A 15,002-nucleotide genomic window follows, 5' to 3' on the forward strand; every position below is an offset into this window, starting at 1 on the left:
TATTCACCTTGTACGTGGGGAGGCTTTGCTTCCGGTTGTAATTAAATCAGCATCATTATAAATGCCCGTAGGAAACAAGTGTCTTTGGGCACTTTTGGCATATGAAATAATTTTTATCCGTTTAGTGGTACGTTTTATTACGGTGTCCGGGTTTTGGCTAGGCTAGAGTTAACTTCTGCGAGGAGCCGGCACAGGTGAGCTGAGCGAAGGCTGTTTGCCCTACCACGGGGCGTCACGCCTCCATGAAAGGGGCTGATTGGGCGGGGGCGTGTCCCAGCTGCTGCGGAACCGGCTGGGGGGCCTGAGCGCCTGGTCCGTCGGAGGCCAGGCTGGTAGGTTGTCTTGTGTTACCGCCGTTGTGTATGCTCTGTTCTAAGCCCAGTTCTTGCGCCCCTCTCCTTGTGCTGCCCCAGCACGCTGCCCTTATCCCAGCCCCCCGGGATTTGCCCTTGTCTCCTCATTCTCCTGCCCGGGGAGTGAGCGGCTCCGGGGTGCTGAGGTGCCGGCTGGGGCTGAGCTACGTCATACGGTGACGCTTCAAGATGCCATCTGGTCTGTAAAATAAGTGCTGTTGATGTAAGCGCCTCTGAAACTTTGGCTCCTACTTCTTACAGTTTTGTCAGTGACGGCTTTGCCAAGTTGCCAGAGCAAAGCTTGAATCTGGATATACAAGGCTTTCAGCTTCTGATTGCCTTTACCTCATTGGGGTTTTTTTAGTTGGTAAAAATAGATGGGAAGATAAATAATTTGAAAAGGCTTTAAGTGCATAATTGTCACGCGTATTTTACGCTCGAAAAGTGAATTTTACACTGAGCAGTCATTTTTGTTTCAGCTTTTTGGTTACTATGATTTCTAAGCCGTCAAGTTTCAGACAGAACAGTTGAGTGCTTTCGGTCCTGTTCTTTGCCCTGTTAAATTGTGAGGGTTCTGTTTTCTCTTCTAGGAGTTTGCTTGGGAATGCAATTAGCAGTTGTGGAATTTGCGAGGAACCGCTTGAACTGGAAAGGTGAGCTCGGTATGCCACTGTGAACATGATTTGCTTAGAAGAAACTTTATTCCCTACGTGAAACGTGTATTATTAGAACTGTTACACAGGTCCTATGATCGTTAGGCGCTTAGCTCTTGCAACGTGATAATTATCAGCTAAGCACCCTGTGCTACCGTTCTGTGCAAGGGAAGAGGAACGCTTTATTATGCAGATTGCTTGAAACCCGCTTCTTGATCGTAGGAGAAAGTGTGCCGACAGTTCACCTCTAGTCTCCCGAGTATGCGGGTGGGGAGGTAAACTTGCTTCCCTTCCTTCCATTTGGCTGTTCTACAGCCAAACCAAGAGCCATTGCAGTAGTGAATTTAATTAGCTTGCTGATAAATTTCTACCAATAACAGCTGAGAGGAAAAGAGTTTGGAAGTAGGAAAGGGATTGTGTGTGATGGGCCATATACTTTGTGTGGTTGGTTCAGAAGGGGTTCATGTATGCGTTTCAGCATATGCAACTGTAGTGTTAATGCAGAGAAGCCCTGAAATGCCACGGAACTGTTAAAATGGTTTTTTTTTAAATGCATGTAGAACAGGGGATATGTACTTTACTTGTTTTGAATTTCTGTTTCAGATGCAAATTCCACAGAATTTGACCCAGACACAAAAAACCCTGTTGTAAGTACTATTTTTTTTTCTTTCTACATGTGTTTTGTAAACATACATCTCTTCTTAAAAAGCGATTTACCTCTGTGTGTGGAAATAGGTTTTTAAAGGATGTTGGCCCTTTGCAAGGCTGTTTATATGTGTAAGAGAGAAAATCTAGTCTGAACTTTTGAAGGTAAATTAGAGACCTTCAGAGTTTCAGTGCAAGATTTGCAACTAAAACTTGGTGGCATTTGGAAATGTCCTCAGGTGAACAAAGGTAAAGTTTGCATTTAGTATCAAATTTGTGGGTTTGGCATTGTAAAAGGTCTCTTCCTTCACTCTTCTTGAATGTTTGTGAGGACATACTCTTTCTCCTGAGGGATCAATTTAATGATAGGAGTATGTTATAAAACGTGGAAGATGTTGAAAGCTATTGTAAATTTTTTGGGAAGTAAGAGGGAAAGTTAAGACGACTGTTTTTGGGTCACCTTTGTTTCGAGGGCTTTGTAGTGCCAGTTTTATTTAACTTCTTATGACCGCGTTTCAGCTTGTCACCTCAGGTACCTTTTCAGGGTGCAGTCAGATCACCAGGAGGGGGGTGAGTCACCCTTTTGAACTGCCAGTTTCTCTCCGTTATTCAAGGATTGTTCACAGTAGCTGGTTCAGATGCAGAGCTCCTCACTTAGCTGAAGTCAGGAACATGGATGCTAGCCTGCTGCAGCCTTACCAGCTGGTTCTTCTGTTACAGAAATGGTCAGGTGTGTTAGTGCAATGTATCTAGGGTAAGTTTCTATTCCACAAGTAATTAGCTCAGGGATTTGTGGTTTGCATTCTGAGGGCAAGTAAGGTATGTGTGTTAAAAAGAAAATTATGTGGTCAGAAAATTAAGAAAATAATGGACTGAATGTATACGCCGTATGAGTCCAGTGTTTACAAGGGAAGCAGTGTGCTTGGGGTATGCATAATAGGTTAAGGTTCTGAAACTGGTTATTACCAGTCACGTTTCAGCATCTTAATCTAATCTTTGACATCTCAATTCTGGGCAAGAAAGAGATCTATATTATTCCAAGGGGGAAATTTACATTATCAATAATTATAGCTACTAAATTATCTGGTGCTAAAAACTGTTTAGATATTCTATATAATGACAGATCAATAAAAATTATTGAAATAATAGAGACAGTGAAGCTTGTGAACTGGTGCAGATGTTTCATTATCGAAGACAGTTTTTTTGGAACACTGTATCAGCACCAATAGTATCTTGTGATGCCACTGTGTGGGTCAGCTGAGAGCTAACTTAGGACCACTGCAGTGTAATTTTTCTTTTGGTTCCTACTCTTTTGGAAACTGAAGAGGGGGAAAAGCAAAGCACTGGTGAGGCAGAAGTTCTATTTCCTTTTATTTTTGAGAAAAAGGAAAAAACCCACACCAGTTCAAATAGGTAGTTTGGCAGAGGAACTCAGGGACAGCCATAAAATATGCAGCTACTTAGGTCCTTTCTTTCTTTGCTAAGCATTGAAATACTCAGAACTGTACTTGCTGCAGCTTGACAATTTCTCCTAAAGTGTATATGTAAAAAAATCGTGGTGTTCTTTGCTTTCCTTTTGTCTGCATCTCTGGAAACTTGAACCTTTATTAGAAATAAAACCTGAGATAGTTGAGTAATCACGCAATTCAGAATTAGGCTTCCAAAGGAAAAACAGATGGTTGAAATAACAAGAAATGATACTACTGGCATCTGTCTCTCAATTAAAATACAGAAGTTACTGTACTATAGGAGAGCACTGGCTGCATTAGTAAAAGGTTTTGAGTGTTGTAAAAGGTTTTGATGTGATGAGGCAATTGTAACTTGTTCTGGTTTGAACAATGAGTGCACAACTGAATGTACAAATGTAGAGAGCCGCCTGCAATGCTGAAGGTCTCCTTCATGTCAGCTGTTCTTCTGTTTCTACTGACTGTCAGTAGACTGTACTGACTTTCTATTTCTACTGACAGTGTTGCTCACCTGGGTATTGTGGAGTTAAAATTTCAGTAACCTTTGGAAAAAATAGTTGTATCTGCATAACAAAAAAAATTTGAGGTTAATGACATAATGTGAAACAGACACAACAGTGTTTTTACAATCTCCCCCCACCCCCAGTGTTTTAAAGCTGAGTATCTATGTGATAAAAACATAAGAAACGAAACCTATAATTTGAAAATATGAATAAGCTGTTATTTGTAAGCAGTGCTGAGAAATTTGAAATTGCTATTTGTTTTTCACTAGATGTTTTTCACTTAGGCTTAAATGAAAAATGTGTACTTTGAAGCAAAAGAACAACAAAGGCTTCTGATATGGTAGTTATCTGTAGTCACCAGGCCATCTCATTTTACACTATGAAAATACCACCTTAAGGTTTTGGCTTCAATTCCTCTTTAACACCAGCTTAATTTCAGTGGGTAAAGTGAGGGGGGTATATGAGCACCAGTCACTGTCCCTCAAGTTCTTGATCTCATCTTGGCTGATTATTTGTAGATCAAGTTCCTGTTATCCTTTCTGCTTTACTTCCTAGCCTGTTGAAGAATAATGCTAAGTAAATTGTTCTTTGCGGGAAGAGTAATGTGTTTGCTTGAGAGTAGTGCTTAGTGTGAGTTTTCTGCTACAAATTACAATTTTAAAATTAAATCCTATAAAAGGAAACTATAGTTTGCCAACTGCTAATGAACTGGATTCACTGGATGGCAAAAGTTATTTGCTTTGTTTCATATCCTTCTCCTTCCTGTATTATTAACTTTTGGTTTTGGATGACCCTTTTAATTACATCCTTTGTCAATTTCATTGCAACTGCGTTCTAACACTGCTATAGGAAAAAAAGACAACTCCAGAAAAAATTCGATTTTTTAATCTTTTTCTAATTTATAAAAGCTAATTTTAATTGTGACTGTTATTCTTAATGACTTCCTGCGTCTTGTCACGAAACTGAGTATTTCACTGGGTAAAACAAGTGTGTTTTCCATGAACTCAAATTGTGCAGAAATAGATCTTGCCAGTAGGTGACGCTCTTACGACACGTTTGTTTCTTGATGCCCGCTTTCCCTATTCAGGATGCCAGTAACCTGATTGAACTAGAACATTTCTGAGGTTGTTTAAGAGATGAAAAGGGAGCTACGTCCCATTCGTGCAAAAGCACCTCAGAATTCTGTGATTTTACTTGTGTGTAAAGTATATGGTGCAGCTTAGTAAGGAATAGTTTTGAAATCAAAGCATGTTGTTAATTTAGAATAAATTACTTTTCATAAACCAGAAAAAAAGTACTGTTGTTGTTTTCTTGCCAGAAACATTACACATTTTAACAGTTGAAGGGTTTGTGTAAGAGAATGTCCCAGGACCCTGTTAGAACATTCATATCATGCTTAAATATAGTTTTTGAGGCTTCTATTAATGCGTCAGCGAGGCAAAGTACTTCATTCCTCATTTCGTGGAGGGAATATTCAGGGGTAGGAGCCAGTGTTGTGTGGTATCTTGAACGCAGTTAATAAAGATTCAGCTTAATTGTGAAGTCTTAAGTCCTTAAGTAACTCTGAGATCTAATCTTTTATCAGGATACTGGATGATGTTGATGTTAAAATTCAGTCCAAAATTCCAAGCGCTCTAGTAGGATTAGTGCCTAATCCACTGGATTACTTGTCTTCAGAGTTTCCATTCTTCTCGTGTCTCTTCTTTTCACTAATTTCCTCTTAAAGTAACTAATAAGGCCTGTGAATTACAAGTGTGAAAATAGGGAATCGTGCAATGAAAAGGTTAAAACAGCACTAAGTAAATGTGTTGGATGTTTTAATTGCAGCAGCAATCACTCTGTTGCTGTATACACTTAAGTGTTCAATTTACAGGAGCAGTAACAAAACAGTGCGTACTTATGTAAATAGGCACAGAACGTTACAGTCATCATGCTTGTCACCATGCCTGGTTACAAGTACTTCATGTTTTAAGAATCTGAGCTGTTTACTGTACAGAAGCATTGCCTGCCTTCTGTGGGTGATGAAACTGAACTGGGAGGAGCACTGGACAGCATACACTAGGGGACACTCCTCAGACAGAATGTACATCTTTCCTTCTGTGCATGTCAGAAGCCATTTGATTTGCAGTCAGAATGATAGCTCAGGCAAAGCAGGGTTTGTTAAACAGCGCTCTCCCCAATGTAGTGTGAAACAGAAACCAGTAGTTCTGAGCTGATTGTGAGGCAGCCTGGCTGGAAAGCGTGGCTGGCAAATATGCCGGAAACACAACGCGAGACGTACTTCGTTATATGTCAAATCTTTATTCTGTATGTTTCAAAATCATAACAGATCTGTGGGTTTACGTGTAGAAATAATGTACACAAGTGCCAGGCTCTTCTCCTTCAAAGCAGTGCTACTCATTCTTGCAGATGTCTTACTGTCCTGTACCCATCAGCTTTCTTACAATCATCAGAAACTCGTCAAAGCTGACACTTCCATCGTTATTTTTGTCCAGTGATTTAATTATGTTATCAAGTGAGAATGAATCCTGGTTTTATAGAAAAAGAATTAAAAAAGGAAAAAAAAAAAAAGAAATGAATGGATTGCCACAGTTGTTTTCCTATGAGGAGTATTGCCAAGAAATGATGCATTCAATAACAGTCGGTGTTACTTGAAGGTTTTATTGGTTAAACTAGAAATACAGCGCCTGCTATTACCTGCCAAAAATGTTAACAAAGACATGATAATCATTTGAGAAACATCAAGAATTTCTGGGAATTTTAGACTACACTGAAGCAAATTTGAGATTTAGGAAATGGAGCAGGTGGAATAGCTGCAGCAGGTACACAGTCACCAAATTTATAGGCATACCCCTCCTGCTTTATTCGATATTAATTTGTGCCCTCTATACTGTTTGAAAATGTGTTCCTATTTTCATGAAGCTTTGGACCAGGACCTGTGCGTCTCTTTCCCTCCCCTTTTCTCTTCTTTATAGGAATACTGTATTTACTGTTGAAAAATTCTTGCTATTAAACTAGACTAATTAGCAATTTAATACATTGCTAATGTATTGATTCTAGTTTAGATTACTAATGCCTTTTACTTGTTGAGTCTGGTAAGAGTGCATGTAACATCCTGATGCAGTGAGTATATCTGATCAAGGTAGTTATACATCAAAACTGGTTTTATGTTATTTAATTTAAATATTTAAAATGTTTTCTTTTCTCATACTCTGTCTATGCATGGGGGTTTTTTTATGCTCTGTCCTGCTTTTATGTTGATTTATTATGGTGCCATATATTTCTGCAAGCAGAGCAGATGCTTAAAAATGTCTGACATCCAGACAGAGAACATCAGTATTATTTTTCCTGAACTCTTCCATTTCCACATATTTGGGAAAGTGGGTATGATGCTGAATTTTCTACAGCTAATATAAAAAGCATTATATTTCTGAACTTGCTATCACATTTCCTATGACTTTTTTGGCAATTTCTAATGGTTTATTTTAAAGTAAAAATTGTATCTTATTAGGGTTTGTTCTGTTTTGCTTGGTTTTTATGCAGTATTTAAGGATTGGTCTAGAAAAAGTGTCTAAACTGAGACGGAGTCCTCATTTAGGAAAGATCTGGCAGAGAAAGTATATAAAACTAGAAATTAGGTTGTTTTTTTTTTTTTTTCCCTGAGCTACGGGAAATGGGCATTTCTCTCTAGCTTGTTGTCATCTCTTTACTGGGCACCTTTCCAGAATGGCAAACCTGTTTTGGTTGTGATAGTAGGAAATTATTTTAGATAGAAATCGGCTTGTGTTTCTTATGGATTTACTTGTTTTATAGATTTTTTTTATATATATATTTTCTAGATTGAAGACTTGTTATTTAGACTGAAACAAAGTATTTCATAAGACTCAGATGCAATAATCTGCATGAAATTTTGGCTTACATAAAGAAAATAAAATAGCTTCTTAAATTTATTTAATTTTATTTCATATGGTATCTGGAGCTACCGTTCATTAATTGGACTGAAGTTGTACAAGCCGGACTTTATTTACAGATTATTTACAGGGTCAGTGAAACCATTTGGACATGATAATCTGTTTTGCAACCTCCTTGCCTGTATTTTCTTTTTTCTATCCATTTCATAAGAAGCACAATGAAAATAATAAAAGTGGAACTTACCTTCAGGTACTGTGCAAACTGATTCTGAAGTAGATTTTTCAACCCACCGATGGACAGTGCACTGGTGCTACCCTCCTTTAAAGCATACTGGGTAAAATATTTAAGAAGGTTATCATCAAGAAAATTATTCATGTTTCTCAGGTGTTGCCTTGAGGAATAACTGCAAGCAAAGCAGACAATACCAATCCTGTGCATCAGAATTTTTAAATACATCTGACACCCTGTTCCTTGGTTTTTAGTATGTGACATGTTTAATACTTAACCTAGATGGAGTTTTGTCCTTTCTTTTTTTTTTTTTTTTTAAAGGTAAATCTGGATCAACTCTCCCAAGAAAAAAAAAAAATTAAATCAGGTTCATAGATTTGAAACACCCAGTATGATTAGGTTATGCTTACCTCACTCAAAATTCAGAGCTTTCAAATGTATCCAGCAGAAGTGAGAGTCTCAGATTGGGACAACCTTTATAGCTGCTTGTACGCTCCACCCTAATTATGAAACTAGCATTTGTCATTGCGTCAGTGCCCTTGTTTTATTGTGTTTTCAATGGTCAAAGGAATAGGATGCTTTAACAGTGGAAATGAGTAATGGGTTTTTTCTCTCTTAAATGTGTTTGCATCAGCATCCACCACTGTGCTTGAGGTAGGTTCACTTGGTCTTTGTATGCCATCATGGAGAGGTTTTCCCCCTTAAGTTTGTGCTTTTTACATTTCAAGATGTACCACACCCAGAGAAACCTGAAACAAGTCTCCTATGGGGGTATGTGTGGCATTTGTTATTATAATGGGTGTTTGGGAAAGAGTAAATACGGATTTGTTGTAAAAACATCAAGAGGCTACTTGCCATTTGTATGAGTTGATAATCACTAGTGCCAAGGCCAGTTCTTTTTTTAGTGCAGGAAAGTGATGAATTTCCTCAAAGATACAGTTGTGGGTTTAGTTATTAAAAATCTAAAAGACTCCATGATGCGAATAGAAAGTGTGAAGCACTCTCAAATGGAATGGTAAGACTCAGGTTTTGAGAAACTTTCTTCTTGTGAGCATTTCTGTAACTGAGCATCATGTTCTGCAGGTTCTGAAATCATGTTCCACTGATGGTCTGTGATGTGGTTTTTTGAGTGATATTCAGCCGATGGTTGATGCTTTGTGAGCTAACACTGCTGGTTTTGCAACTGCTGAGTTGCTAGCTCTGACTGTGTTTTTTACACATGGTTCCTAAACTGCCTGATGTCTGCTGTTGTCATTTGTTGGTGCTTAGCTACAGGCTCACCTACTGTGTCTTTCCAACTTGTGCATCGTGTGTTGACAATCAGTCATCATTGCATCACCTGTAACTCCGAGCCAAGAGCTTTGTGGATCTGTAGAAGATGGGTCGGGAGGGCTCTTTTTAGAACTTCAGGTGTATCATACGGGTCTAGGGTCCATGATAGGTAAGTTAAGATTTTTCCTGAGAAGATGCACACCTTGTGTTAGCAGCTGGTTTGCTTGTGCTTATGCTCAGTTTCCAAACTGTCAGAGAGAAGAGATCATTCATTTTTCCCTTTATCCTAGCATGGAATTATATGTATTTATCTTGGATGTCTGCTTAAGATACTCTTAAGTGTCTTAAATAATAGGGACTCCACAATCTCCTTACCTGGTCCATTTCATGGGGTTCCTTATCTTGCTAGTAGACTGTATTACTAATGTCCACATGCCTTAGTACACTTAAGCTCTTTGCTTCTCCTGTCTCCATGATAGGGAGAATAGACCTATTGTTTTCCTTCTTAAAATGGCCTTTAATGTATCAGAGACATCCTGTCTTCCTTTTTTGGGTCAGAATCCTTGCTAGTTTAGTCTTCCTTTGGGAATCCTGCATCTTGGACCTACTTGTTTTATCTTGACTTTTTGCAGTTGGTTCCCATCCTGGTTGAGATGTCATGCCCAAATTGATACAGTTTGTTTATTGCTCTGGGCACTCCCGGTGTTGCAGATTTAAATAGTGCCTGAAGCGCTGGTTGATGGGGAGAATCTGTATGTCACTTTACAGGGAGGTGGTAGGCTGCAGTTCTTTAATAGTGGAAAACTTTGTCAAGTTTCTTAGCACTTTTTCAAGCTTCTTGTGGGGGTGACGTGCCCTGATTTCAAGTTCAGTGCAAAAGCCTGGCATTAGCTTGACAGTTGGAGAACTCAGGTCACACATCCTCAAATCTTTGACCAATAAAACTGAGGGATAAAGCTGGAAATGCACTTCCTGCTGTGTTTGGTTTTTGGCTAAACAGAAGGTCAGAAGCTGCTGCTGTCATCACTAGCAGAACTTCTGCTGCAGTGGATGGTGGTGGTAGTGCAAGCAAGTCTGGGAGTTCTGGTCTAAAAGTCATTGTGTTCAAGCCCTGTACACCAAACTGGGGCATGAACTCTGTGGTCATTCATGACAATACGAATCATAAATCCTTTTCTTTTTTCCACAAACAAAATGAAAAACAAACATATCTGTCATCTTCCATCCTGTTTCCCACCTTTGGTAGACAATGAATTTTCAGAAATTTCATGAGTAGATCATGGCTAAGTGGTCTGCTAAAGCTTTTGCTCCCCATCTGCTTATTCTCCTTGCCTGCAGTTCCTGCCAGTGGTGGCCTCACCATGCTTATGGCTTTATCCCTTTTGGAAGCAGTGCCAGGAAGCTGCTGTGTCTCATGTACTGCTGACATTTCAGTATTTGCAAAATTTGGTGAAGTGTTGAAATGACTGAAGTTGTACCAAAGGCCCTTTTCTGTTCTGAAGATGTAGTAGTAAGATGGTTTGTTATATGGATGAAGAATTGTATTTCGAGGGATCGCAACTCAAGGAATTCAGCACATTAGCCTTGTTAATTTGTTAAGGGTTCATTAAAGAACACCACCTCATTGCAAAATAGCATAACCAGTTTTACTGAAACGTCTTCCCATGGAAGTGAGACACCAGTGTCTGGAAATTTAGGCGACCTGCTCAAGAGTTGCATGAGATTGGGATACCAAATCTGGGGATGAATCCAGGCTCCGCAGATCAGCTTTATTCCCACGGTACTGTAATCTGTAAAAAGCTGTCTGAACGAGAGAGTGGCACACTTGGGGTTTGTAGTTTGATCTCCCAACTGTCCTTAATCAGCAGCAGAACTCAATTTGACAGGCCCTAGCATGCTGTCTTTGCCAGAAGACCCCTTTGTAAGACACAAACTCTGCCTGTTTCAGAATAGCACTTATCCAGCTCAACCCAGCAATGGCAGAATGATATCCTAGAAATAAGGAATTCTGGTTATCAACCAAAAATTCAAAGAAAATTAGTGGAAAATGATACGCCACTATTAGATGTCCGACTAGGAGATAGCAGCATTTATCTATGCTGAACAGCACTTGGTATCAGGCTTTGTTGTCTGTGCAAGCTGTCTCCCAGTGTAGAAGCAGCAGTCCAGATTTGGTTATGGTGTTTTGCTGCTTGCTATTGGATGTATGAATATATATTGTTCCTGTAGTTTATGACATAATTCAATTGGGTTTGCCCTGGGCTAGAGAAATGATGTTAGTAAGCACCGTATCCTTTTGGAATTGACATTTTTATTGTAGCTTAGACTTCGCTAGCCATTAGCAAAAAAAGAACTAAGTTGATGGTGCTGTAAGTCTGTTTAGGGGTGCACATCACACACGTGTCCCTGTGATGATTGCGTGTCATTTTGTTTCAGCAATGGTGTGCAGATTCAGTATTTGCTCAGAACTGGGTATTGCTGAGTATTGCCCTAGTAAAATGGTTTGCCAGCATATTTGGAGCAAGTAATTCCAATCACATAGGGAAGTAAGAGAATACAAGCTTCAGGGATGACTGAAGTTTAGGTACCACTGATGGTGGTAGAAGTAGTGACGTTTGTGGTATCATGGTCACATGGTCTTCATGCGTGTGTAATGATGGATTAAGTAGGGTGGTAACTCAGGTGCTATCTCTTGCCCATCTCACATCCTTCCTGTCACCATTGGTGGCTGAATGTGCTCCTTGTTTACCTTAACGTGCTGGACTCTAAATTGGTTGGTGTACAAGTGGATTTCTGTGCCGTTCATTGGCACCGTTTGAAGGGATGGAGCACCTTTCACAGGGGTGGGGCTGTCACCCGAGGGCAGCAACTATCTTGGTCATCTTTAATCCTCCGCTGATGGGTTAACACCCTAACTGTCCAGTATTTTTCCACCACCTTTTCATTTTATTGTAGCAGCACCCCTGTTACTTGCATGTGAATCCAGCTACTTTAAAGCTAGTTGAGGGATTTCTGTGAGGCTCATGTTACAGCCTGACCTCAGTATAGAGAGTTGGCTGTAATTTAAGTCAGATCTTTGTGGATACTACGTGTTTAGAAAGAAAGAGCAGGAGTTGGGTTTGTGCTTAGTATTCACCTATTTCTACTTGTATACAGCTTGTGCATCATCTCTAGCTTCTGGACATCGATCACTAGATCAAAGCTGCCCTTTGGTTACTTTCTGGTGCAAAAGTAGAGGAAGATGGGACAGTTTAAGTAAGTTGGGCTGGATTAGTTGGACTGTGTGGAATATGAAGATCCTTACCTGATTTGCCCAGTGATCTTGCACAGGTATCAAATGAGTTTGGTTTCTTACTGAGTAAAGCAGCAGAGCAGTATTTGCACAGTGGCAATGCGAGTATAAAGAATACATATGAATCTATGCTGGTGGCAAAATGCTAATTCTCATGCTGCATCTTAAGTTAAATGTGGGATACAGGCAATACTAGATCAGTAGGAATACCTTTTTTTTTTTTAATAGTTTTACTGTAGATAAGTTTCAAATAATAAAAGGAAAGCCATGGAGATGTCTGCTGCTACCATGATACGTGTTCATTTTGGCTATGAGGGCTTTGGTGAGTTGTGCAGAGAATCAGTCCTGCAGGCACAGTCATCTTCAGACATTTTTGCGCTGTCTACAAAAAGTAAAGGGCTTTGAAGTCGGGGTACTGATAGAAAGTTTACTACATGGGACCTTTTTGAAGGCGTGTGTTTGATAGATAGGAGAACTAACGCTTTAGTGCAAACAGGGCAGGTGCACTAGAACTTTTCAGTGTTGCCAGTGCCATGGGTTCTTAGTGTTAGGCAAGGGCAGGGTGAGAGGGAACATCCAGTTAACAAATTTTCTGCAAAAGAGCAAATAATGATGGGTGAGAAGTTCAGCAAACTGCACCTATGGCCATTGTGGACAGCCAGGCGTTGCTTCGAGGTATGGAATGGTTAGCTGGAAGTTGAGGATGGGTTGTAAAATCCTTTGTGTCTCACAGGTGATGCATTCCTTATGTGAAAATTGCCATTGTTTAATACCTCCACTGGTGATGTGTAAAAGGGTTGTATCATCTCACAAATTGAACTTGAACTATATGGGTTACCTTGGCAGGAGTTTCTTCCAGGCTGTCTTTATACTGTGACACATACGTAATGAGATGCTGAAGGTGTCTCTAAACAGAGCTGGGTGTGACTGCTACAGGGATGAGTGATTTAATATGATGCGTTGTTTGTAGTTAGCTTTAAATTGGTACTGTGTTATTCATTGTAGCTATGTGTCAGCTTTTGCTGTCAGGTGTACAGATCTAGCAGATGAACTATCACTGAAACTCCCTGTGGTACAGATGTTCTATGTTATGTGAGCCGGTTTTGAGGGAGAATGTGTTTCAAGAAGAGGTTTTATCCTTCCCCTTTCAGAACCTCCGCTTGTGCAGCAGCACAATGGGGTTGTTACTGCAACAGCTGAAATGTACAGTTAATGAAATTTCTAAAACCCTGAAGCTTTTTGTTCCTTCCTACACTTGGATTTATTTTTTGGAATTCTTAATAGTGCTCAAAAAAGCATAAATCTCCATTCCATCAAGGCACATACTGGTTTATGGAGGAGCGACGTTTTGCCGAGTTTTGGGTAGGGTGAAGTTAGTTTAAGTAAGTAATGCTCTACAAGCAGCACTAGCAAGTTTATTTCCCTGGTGAGACCTTTTCTCAGCTCTCTTCTGACTTTGAAGATGCTTGGACTCTCTAGATGTCCCAGCCATATCTAGGAACCTTTCTTCATCCTGAAAACAAAATCAATGAGGAGAAGAGAGAATCAAGTTCTGTAGTTTGTTTTCAAAGCATTGTTGCCACTTTCAACAGCGAAGAAAGATGTCATGGACTGTTCAGAAGGGGCCTAGAGGTATACCTAATAAACCACATGGGCGCATAATGTAGGGATTACTTGGCAGTGAGGTGCGTAAATTTCCAAGTGTGAAAGTAAGAAGCTCTTTTGCCCAACTTCTTGCCTGGAAATACCTATAATCTGTTTTTATGAAAGTCCAAGAATACTGTCTTGGTGTAATAATCCAGCGCAATCCTGCTAGTGAGTCAGAAACAACACGTTATTTGTCTCTCCTGGAAGGGTCTAATCCCATTATGTATGCTTACCCATTTGGGCTTGTTCAGCCTGGAGAAGAGAAGGCTGCAGGGGGACCTCATTGCAGCCTTCCAGTACCTGAAGGGAGCATACAAACAGGAGGGGCTTCAGGTTTTTAAAAGGGTAGACAATGGCAGGACAAGGGGGATTAAAACTAAAGGAGGGAAGGTTTAGATGAGATATTAGGGGGAAGTTTTTTACAGAGAGAGTGGTGAGGTGCTGGAATGGGCTGCCCAGAGAGGTAGTGGATGCCCCATCCCTGGAGGTGTTCAAGGCCAGGTTGGATGGGGCCCTGGGCAACCTTGTGTAGATCCAGGCCTGGAGGTTGGTGGCCCTGCCTGTGGCAAGGAGGTTGGAACTCTGTGATCCTTGGGGTCCCTTTCAACCCATGAACCTATGATTCTATGACCATGTGGACCAGCATGCACTCTTGTGTGCATGTCTTTGTATGGTAGGTAGAGACAGTGGGCCCTCTGCGGGTTTATGGTGTTCAAGCCCCTACAAACTGGGCCCTGAGGTCTTTTGTCAGAATTGCACTGCAGTCATCTTCTAGGTTACTGTCACCTTGCTGTGGCTTTGCTGCCCTTGCTGCTGAAGTAGGAGGGAATTATTGAGACAGTGCCACAATACTGAATAAGGTACTCGTGCTAGGAATGGACCACCTCCTTTCTTCTGGGAACAGGTAAGTTTGTGGAAAACAGTAGCAACCATGAGAGATACTCCTGGGGAGAAAGAAATGGAGGTAATTTTGCAGGGCTTCTATGGTAGCAACCTCTAGTTCTCTCTTCAGTTTCTTTGTCTTCAGCACT

General features: G+C 40.3%; 1 protein-coding gene across 1 annotated transcript in view; it reads left to right on the forward strand.

Moving 5' to 3' along the window:
- CTPS2 (CTP synthase 2) overlaps positions 1-15,002 on the forward strand; it is a 71,268-nt gene that overhangs the window by 21,842 nt on the left and 34,424 nt on the right. Inside the window, exons 12-13 of the mRNA XM_084269844.1 lie at positions 944-1,006; positions 1,610-1,653. Coding sequence (XP_084125970.1) covers positions 944-1,006; positions 1,610-1,653 — 107 coding nt within the window. The remainder of the gene's footprint in view (positions 1-943; positions 1,007-1,609; positions 1,654-15,002) is intronic.

The sequence above is a fragment of the Gallinula chloropus genome (assembly GCF_964237585.1).
Source record: "Gallinula chloropus genome assembly, chromosome: 1".
Lineage (NCBI taxonomy): Eukaryota > Metazoa > Chordata > Aves > Gruiformes > Rallidae > Gallinula > Gallinula chloropus.